The following is a 9228-nucleotide window of genomic DNA, read 5'->3' as shown; positions in this document are numbered from 1 at the left end:
GGAAAGATACAAACGGTTGTTAATCTGACAGATGTAACTTGTTGCATCTCTTCACGCTGCTTTGTCACAGTATAACATCGTCACTCAGCTTCCTCAGACGTTCTTGTCATATTCGAGCTGCAGAGCACCTGAAACATTTATTTTGCTCACAGGACTAATTCTGTCTTTTTCCGGACCACCGTAACACAAAATCCAGAATCTTACTGTTTGTAAGTTTTGGGCTGTAAGAGTAACTTTGGTGACATCACTGTGATGTCACCTGGTTATTTTTCCAGAATTAAACTTCTTAGTTTTTGCCTGCAGCTGAACAGTGCTGTTACGACACCTTGATAACAAAGAAAAGACCCATTTCCACTTAAAGGTGGAGGCTCATTACTCTGAATTACTTCTTCCTTTTTAAAACAGTTAAATAATTAAGCTGGGCTGTGTGTTCGGCAGCTGCAGCTCTGCAGTTTAAAGAACTGACCTTGAAGCAGAAAAACAAACAGAGACACCCAGCAGGTTTTAAAGCTCTGGGTTTATCCGTTTTCTCTTATATAAATCTGAGATAACTGCAGTGTCCTTCAGTGTTCAGGTAAAATGTAACTAAGCCCCACATGTTGTTTAAATCTGTACCGTCTACTTAATTAACCTTCATTTTGTCATTTACAACAGTGCTATTGGATTTTGCATTTTAAGCTCTGCCATGCTTCCCATAGATCAGGTATAACCAAACTCATTTTACACTGTGAGACAACCGAGTAAAATTAAATATGTAAAATAAAAGTTCTGCTAGTTCATTGTCCAGCCTGTTCTTGTAACTGGTTCTTATATAGAGTTTTTCCCACTGCGAGCACCCAGAGTGCTTTACACAACTTGCCTCATTCACCCAGTCAGACAAACACTTTCTATGCTTTTTCATGGTAAGAGCCATTTTTAATTACAGAATTTGAAGTTTTCATTAATTCCCAAAAAGTCTTTTAATTTCCAAACAAAAATGAAAAACAAAAATTATTACATTTATGTGATCGACAGTAGGAAAAGCAACTTTGTCTAACTCTGTTATTAGGTGTTGTGTCAGTGGTGAAGTAAGCATCTATCTCAATAGGAAAAACTACAAAACTATGGCCATATTTGAGCTTTTGCCAGGGTAACTGTGGGCCCAGGACTTATGTTTGACACCCCGGCATAGACTGCACCAAGGTAAACTGGACAGATAAACATGACTCTGCTTTTTGTTCTGCCCTCATTGACATTTCGATGTAGTTGATCATTGTTATGTTTTATCATTTGATTCCTTACTGAGGGAACAAAACCATCGCTTCCTGTAATGATGATCTCATCAGGAAATAGTTACATTGATTCCACTGAGGAAAACCCACAACTGTAATGAATTTCAAACGCGATACTGCAGCAACAAACGTTTTCCTTATCTGCTCGTTTTTTTCCCCTCTTTTTTTTGGGGGGGGGGGGGGGGGGGGGGCACAGTGGATCATCTTCCTCAGTCTCATCCTATCCCAGCATCCTCCTCTGTAACGTCAACATGCATGTCCTCCTTCACTACGTCTGGAAGCATTTATCTGGTATATTCACTCTCCCTCGGCTGCACGTGTGCAAACCATTTCTGACCTCTCGGACTCAGAGCTTCCCTCCGAGGACTCATTTCTAATTCTGTTCATTCCCAATGAACATCTTAACTTCTCAGAGCCGCTCTCAGTTTAAAAACCTTTCCTTTTACTCTCACTGCTCTGAGTCCATCACAAAACACCCCTGACACTCGTCTTCACCCATGTCGCCCTGCCTGCTCTATCCTCTTCTCTCTGCTCCGTCTGTTGTTTTGGACGTTTGACTCCAGGTATTTAAAGTCCTCCCCCCCTGCTCCTTGCAGCTTCAATGTTACACCGGCTTCCTCTCATTCGTGCCAGATGTGTTCGTTACACTGGCAAACTGTACAAGTACTCAGACTAGTTATTTTCAATGGAAAATTTATATGGTTTGGTGATATGGATGTAAATATGATATTCATGTCCTCAACTCTTGAACCCAGTGAAAAAGTAAAGACCTTTAATAATCTACAGTCAGCCAATTTTAAAAGGGCAATTAAAATGTGTGTGAATGGGTGGTGATTTTCCAGCACACTAAGCAGCAGTAACCTCACTTCAAGAGCTACGTTGGAGTCCTCTTCCTCCTCTCCCTCTCGATGTACTTGCTCCTTCAACTACTCCAGTGAGTTCTCATCGTTGAATACAATAGACGACACATTTGTGAAGAGTCTTGAGATTTGACAAAGACTCTGAACTGTTTTCACTGGAGCTAATAAAAACTAAACGGGTACCTCAACACTATACCCCGCTGTGATAAAAATACTGGGTACGAGCAGATTAGGTTTCAAAAACGCAAAGTTACCAACTTGCAATTAGAAGGGAAAAGTAAACTATGAGAGTAATGGAGGCAGTGTGCAAGGTTTGCAGTGGCAGTAGGAAAAACCTGAGCTCCCACGGAGGCGCCACCAGATTCCCACTACAAGTATCACACATGATTCTCTTTAGACAAAGCTAAAGACAACAAAAGCCACTCCATGAAAGTGGAGAGTTACTTTTCTGGGAGTGTGAAAAAACAAGACCGTGGTGAGTAAAGCAAATAAAGGTTAAATATAACTAAATGCTGCTTGGCTAGCCTCATCTACAGAGGAGACATTTGAATAACAACTTCAGCCAGTACCACAATATTTCTCTCTTTTGCTTTAACATTTTATATTTGTTAATTTAGCTAGCAGAGCAGTCTAGTGTGTCCAACTCTGACCGAGACATGACTGAGCAGAGTGATCAATTTGTCTTTACACTGTTTAAAACACACTGGTGTTTGAATATTTCTTAGATAATAACACGGGTAGAAGGGCCGCTCAGGGCCCCACCAGACTCACCAGTGGTGGAATAACGGGAATCTAGACAGACTCATTATTTATGCTAACAATTAAAAAATGCCAGTGGTGAGCAGATAACTTCATAAACCAGTTTTGCATTAGGGGAAAACAAAAAAGAAGGTTTAGGGATGTATTGTTGGGGGAGGGGGGGGGGGAAGCCTCGAAGAGCTTAGATTTGGAGACTAATTTTTTTCTTTTCATACAAAGGGTAAGATCCACCATTCAGTGACTTTTAGAAAAACTAAAAGCAAGAAATGTTTCAGAGTTGGCCAGTATATAACCATGAAATGTTATTGGATTGCTTTACACTCAATACAATTCTAGAGACCAAAAAGGATGAGTGACTAGTTTTCTATAGATAGTGAACATCGTTTATTTTCCATCAGTGCCACTCTTCCACAAGTGGTTAACCCACAGGTCAGACTACAAGATGGTGACCTAAGGGTTATAAACCATGTAACAATCACGTAACTGACTATGTTCCCAATCACACCATTTACAACTCTGTTGGATCTGTTGGTAATTAAAGTTTGAGCTAATGCAGGAACTAAAACACAAAAAAGCAAGAAACAACACAAGACATTCCTCTACCTTTAACTGAAAATGCTTTATGGTGGTAAACTCTTGGCCAGCCAGACTGCTTCTCTGTGGCCTGTAGACTGACTTCAACCATGGAAACCCTGAGGTTTCCAGATGTGCCTCCTTCACCTTATCTTAGATTAATGTCCTAGTAGTGATGCAGTGCCAATGCAACAAGTGCAACAACTTGTCAGTGTTTTAATCTCAAACCTCCAACAAAAACATGAAAACAGCCTCTTTGCACCTCTGCATTTATACAGTTTGAAGAAACTACAGGTCACTGTGCTCGGCTGCAGCTCTGTGAAATACCATGACATCCTGGAGGCTTTTTGCTGTGAAGCTGCAGGGCACAAGATTAGACTAAAAATCAGTGCACCCGGCCACACAAACATGGAAAGCTGCGCTCTGCAAGAGCTAAATCTATACTTCATGTTTTTTGTATGGATTAAACAAAAACAAAAAGACTTCGGTCAGCTTAACAGGTTGAAGTAGCTAGATATTTCTAGCCTTTGCTGTCACCTGCTTTCAGTTTATAGTGCACAGACATGACTGTCACTGTTTCGTCTTGAGAGCAGCCAATCAAAAGACTTAAACAGGATGGAGCATGGGCACTTTCACATGAGTAGACAGTAGATTAACATCTCTTCAGTTCAAGTGCACAACTGTAAGACAAGAGATTCAGACATTATACCAGTTTTCACAGATGTATTCAAATCACAAGAATGTAATGACTCACCTAAACCTCAGGTACTTTTTGCTTCCAATTGAACTGACAAGGCTGTTATCAAAGTGTTGTTAGGTAGGATGAACAGAGGTGAGGATGAAAATGGTTCCAGATTGTTTGGGTTTGTATCCTGGTTGTCACTGGAGATGAAATCAGAAGGGCTGGTGGCTGGATATGAAAAAAGAAGTCTTGGAAGCAAAGGGATGAACTGTGAACTCTGATAGTTTTTGACAATTGCAGATTTAAAACCTTGAGCCTGAACTTGTTAAACATAAGCAAGTTTGTTATGACCATCACTTCCAGCCACATCAAAAAGTTTTGGGTAGTCGCATTTCCTGTTGAGTTTGTTTCTGGCAGAGTCCTGTCTTTGGACTCTCATTTGGCTTGAAGACATCGTTGACCTGTCCTGAAAATATGGCCAACTGTCATAAGATTGCATTTTGGCATGAACCGGCTCATAATTCTGACGTGCAGCTGCAGAGTTAAAGGCAGGCCGTTCTGATCCAAAGTGGGTTGAAGTTGACCGCGACTTAAAGTAAAATGGCTCATAAGCCTGTTGTGCTTGTGAGTGTCCAATAGCAGCATAGTTTAAGGCAGGCCAGTCTGAGGTTAACCGATCTGAGCTTGATTGTGGTTTAATATGAAATGGCTCATAAGTTTGCTGCTGTGGTGCTTCGAAGTTCAGGAAAGGCTTTGCAGATGCAGCCATGGTTGAACTAGATTGTGGTTTAATTGGATATGGCTCATAAGTTTGCTGTTGTGTTGTTCCAAAGTAAGGTCGCTCTGATACAGCTGGGGTTGAACTTTGTGGTTTAATGTGAAATGGCTCATAGGTCTCTTGCTGTGGTGCTGCAAAACTTAGGAAAGGCCTTGCTGATGCAATGAGGTTTGAATTCGATTGTGGTTTAATGGGATGTTGCTCACGAGTCTGTGTTGTTCCAAAGTTCACAAGAGGCCGTTCTGTTCCAATATGCTTTGAACTTTGTGGTTCAACACCAACTGGCTCATGAATGTTTTGCTGGGGTGATGCAAAACGTAAAGGCCTCACTGGTTCCACCAGGGTTGAACTGGACTGTAGTTTGATGGGATATGGCTTATAAAGCTTCTCCTGTGCATCTGCACCAGCAGAGTTTAAGAAGGGTTGCCTTAATCCAATTATGGCAGACTTCGATTGCGGTTTAACTAGATATGGCCCATAACTCTGGTGTTGTGTTGTTCCAAAGTTCACAAAAGGCCGTTCTGCTCCAACCTGATTTGAACTTGGTGGTTTAGCACGAACTGGCTCATGAATGTGATGCTGTGGTGATGTAAAACGTAAAGGCCTCGCTGGTTCAATCAGGGTCAAGCTTGACTGTAGTTTGATGGGATATGGCTCATAAGGTTTCTCCTGTGCTTCTGTACCAGCAGAGTTTAAGAAGGGCTGCCTTAATCCAATCATGGCAGAGTTTGATTGTGGTTTAATAGGATATGGCTTATAACCGTCGTGTTGCGTTGTTCCAAGGTTTAGGAAAGGCTGTTCTAATTCAGTCATGGTTGAACTTGGAGGTTTAACACGAACTGGCTTATAAGTCTGCTGCTGTGTTGTTCCAAAGCTTAAGAGAGGCCTTGTTGACTCAGCCAGAGATGAACTTGGCTTAATATGAACTGGCTCACGAGTCTCTTGCTGGGGTGTTGCAAAACTTACGAAAGGTCTTCCTGATCCAAATAAAGTTGAACTTGATTGTGGTTTCATGGGAAATGGCTGCTCCTGTGTTTCCGTCTGGCCCATACTAGCAGAGTTTAAGGAGGGTTGCCTTGATTCAGTCGTGGCTGAAATGGGTTTTTCTGGGTTTAAAACATCAGGAGTCTCTGGTTTGTGTTGACTTGCCAAGTGGACAAAATGGCTATTGGTTGGGGTGTTGAGAGACTGAGAGACAGATGAAGAGGAAACAGATGAGCCGACCTGAAAACCTGGTTTGGCGACAGCAGGCGCATCATTTCCACCATCATGTTTTTTATTAGAAGAATTCTTTCCATCATTTCTTATCAGGAAATCAAGAAAGGGAATCTTCAGATTGAATTCATAGCTTTTGGGTTTGGGTGACAGATATTTCTTCTGTGGTGGAGGCTGGGGTAGAACAGTCTCCTTTGGCCATTTGGTGGCAACATTAGATCGTGGCTGCAAGGGGTTTGCAGGCTTGAGGTTTGAGGCTTTTTGGTACACTATGGGATGGTTTTGTTTACAGATATGGAAAGGGGCCATCATTAAACGTCCCTGCTTTTCCAATGTTTTGTCCTGGGCACTGATGTAGTAGAAAGGATGACAGTTCTCATAGTTGTAGGCTTCTTCCTCTCCTTCACTTTGCCACACTCCCGGTTGCACAAAACGTCTGGCTATGAAAGAAAACAGGTGAAGGTTAAGTTACAAATTACATTGTAAAATTTGGACATTTAGACTATATTTTCCAAACCAACACCTCTAGAACCTCAACAACATATTTCTGCAGGAATCTATCATGAGAGCATAATTCATTTGATCTATTTAGCTTCATAATTGGTGATTAGCAGCACAGAAACAGTTTGCTAATGTACAGAGCTACATTACCGTTTTTTCAAATGAGGTTTCTCTGGGAGGAACAAGAACAAAGCAGAGATGTGCCATAAAGAATAAACCGGCCTGACAGTTGGCTTAAACAAGGTTCTTGTTTAGTTCCCTGTGCGACATTTTAAGCAGCGTAACATGAAGCACAGGACAACTCATATTTAATAGTGTGGAGCATTTAGACCCTGTAACTCCATAACATTAAAATACTGCAGATATACTCTACACAGTCCTGTTTCAATGTACATGGTCTTGAAACAGGACTGTGAATAAAGCTTACTTTTAATTAATTAATTTTTTTTACTTACACTGGTATTTAACTGACAATATTTAATCATTTATTAGATTCAGATTGTAAAAATTACATTTCAGGACTGAAGAAGAGTGCCACCTCAAGTCCCCTTTATAGATTCTCCATTTGCTGTATAGCAAAACAATATTGCAATATAGGAAAGAGTAAAACAGTTACATGTGGATTTTTGTATTAGTTCCCTCTTTTTCCTGTCAGTCACTGACTTAATTACCGACATATTGCTTTATTCTGCCACACAGAAATGCGGTTACATCAGGAAAGTTGTTAATTTAAATTACTCAACCTCCAACTTTCTGTCTGAATCCATGAAGGTGGAGGAGGAATGGCAGCCATCCGCCACGCCATGGACCCAGACAGTTTTAATTTGAAAGGCTAACTTAACCTGTTCCTAATCAGAAAACTACATCAAGATACAAACAAAAGCAAATGCACAGTTTGCTTAAAGCACCACCCTGACTTGTCAGTGCTGTGTATCAGATCGTAGGCCTAGTGTTTGGTCTTACTTTAATTAGGGGAGCTGGTAAATTGTTGCTAATGGCTCAATTCTTAACAGGGTTAGACTTGCAGGACGTTATAGCAACACAGGTATTTTAACAAGAAGAGTTTTAGCCCCATTTCCAAACAGCAGGAGGTGAGTCAGGCTTACCTCTTGGAAAAGCTGAGGAGTAGTTCACCTCACTCAACAAACAGACCAGCAATAATCTGTTAAACAGTTACAAATACACAGTCAAGGTAGACTCAAGTAAATAAAATGGACCTAATAAAACCCATTTGGTTTCATATTTAATGTGTTACCTTGTAATTAGGAAGCCAGCAGCCATGACTGCTGCAGTCGCTGTGTCCTCACAGCTGCGAGCGCTGAGCTGGACTGTGCAGCACAGCTGCCCTGTCAGCCGTGGATCCAGAAAGCCCAACTTCCAGCTCCTCCAACCAAACACCCACGAGACTCAAAGTCGAGCATCCAAGCCACGCGGCTGTCTGTGTGTGTCTTTTCCATCTTCCTAATGAAAAGTTGGGCTGAAGCAAACTCTGCCTCACACAGGTGCAAACACTTGATGTGATTGGCCTGGCTGAGACGTTAGAATGATTGAATCTATGCCCCAGAGGGGATGTGGACAACAAGAACACATTTGATTTTAACTTCTACAGTACAGCGCTGTATTGTTTTCCTTTTACAGTTTTATGCGCTTATACACATTTTGACATGAAATAAAAGACTAATAATAAAAGTCTTGCATTGAGCTCAAGCACCAACATAAAATAAATTGGCTACATTAAAGGCAAATTTATCAGAGGTATGAAATATATGTTTTTTATGTTAAGAAAGCAAACAAAAAAAAAAGACTTGAGATACTTTAAGATTAAATAGCTGAATTGTTCTTGGGGTGAGGCAACACTACATGACTGAATGTGCTGTTTAGCCTTCAACCACAAACTGAAGCTAATTCAACGACACACTACAAGAACCTGAAAGTATCACCACAACCAGATTTGGCTGTGGAAATTCATGAACAGCTGAAGGAAGATGAGTCGGTCTGTCATCTGTGGCCAAGCCAGGAAATAAACATGTAAAGGCTCCAACATACACACAGTGAACTTGGGTGCTTTTATTTTGACGTTACTGAGAAAATCATGAGAGAAATAAATGAACACTGAACAGAAAATGGTAAAGGGACAGAACACATTTACAGTGTGCGTTAATCAGCTTGACATGTTTGAATACAGCTCTAAAAGCTTTCAAGCTATGTTCAAAAGGTTGATGAAAGATGAATAAAATTTTAATATCCGATTCAAACTCTAGAGTAGACTGTTTTTCCTCTTTTTTGTACAGAGGAGGGAGAGTGGATACACTGACAAAGGATGTCAAAAATAGAGCTGCCAGGCAATAAAGAGGAAGACCTCAAAGACGATTCATGGATGTAATTAAGGAGGACAAGCAGAGGGTGGAGTGAAAGAGAAGGATGCTGGGATAGGAGGAGGCGGCAGACGATCCACTCTGGCTAAAGAATAAGATGCACTGGGATTTAACCCAGTGAGCTCAAGTTCACACAGACTCACCAAAATGTGATAACAGAAAATGTTTTATTTATTTATTTATTTTTTAAAAAAGCAACTTCACCCGATCTGAT

General features: G+C 40.9%; 1 protein-coding gene across 1 annotated transcript; it reads right to left on the bottom strand.

The window, feature by feature from the left end:
• Positions 1-3250: 3250 nt before the first annotated feature.
• Positions 3251-8116, bottom strand: LOC146571632 (uncharacterized). The gene is made up of 4 exons (XM_085280901.1): positions 7895-8116; positions 7746-7801; positions 4218-6578; positions 3251-4143 (listed from the first exon to the last, which is right to left on the bottom strand). Exons 1-3 carry the CDS (start codon positions 7918-7920, stop codon positions 4471-4473), a joined length of 2190 nt encoding a protein of 729 aa, XP_085137027.1. The 5' UTR covers positions 7921-8116; the 3' UTR covers positions 3251-4143; positions 4218-4470.
• Positions 8117-9228: the final 1112 nt, after the last annotated feature.

The sequence above is a fragment of the Mchenga conophoros genome, linkage group LG7 (genome assembly GCF_057382185.1).
Source record: "Mchenga conophoros isolate Kocher_MC1m ecotype Shallow Benthic linkage group LG7, M_conophoros_male_GT1.1, whole genome shotgun sequence".
NCBI lineage: Eukaryota > Metazoa > Chordata > Actinopteri > Cichliformes > Cichlidae > Mchenga > Mchenga conophoros.
Note: the sequence above shows the minus strand (reverse complement) of the source record. Positions and strands in the feature narration are given on the sequence as shown.

What these genes read in the sequence shown, in the direction of transcription:
- LOC146571632 (XM_085280901.1), bottom strand. Translation starts at nt 7,920, where the DNA reads ATGGCTGCTGGCTTCCTAATTACAAG. An exon ending in GCTGGCTTCCTAATTACAAG is followed by an intron (nt 7,802 to 7,894) that starts GTAACACATTAA and finishes ACTGTTTAACAG; the next exon opens with ATTATTGCTGGTCTGTTTGT. An exon ending in CTCCTCAGCTTTTCCAAGAG is followed by an intron (nt 6,579 to 7,745) that starts GTAAGCCTGACT and finishes TTTCTTTCATAG; the next exon opens with CCAGACGTTTTGTGCAACCG.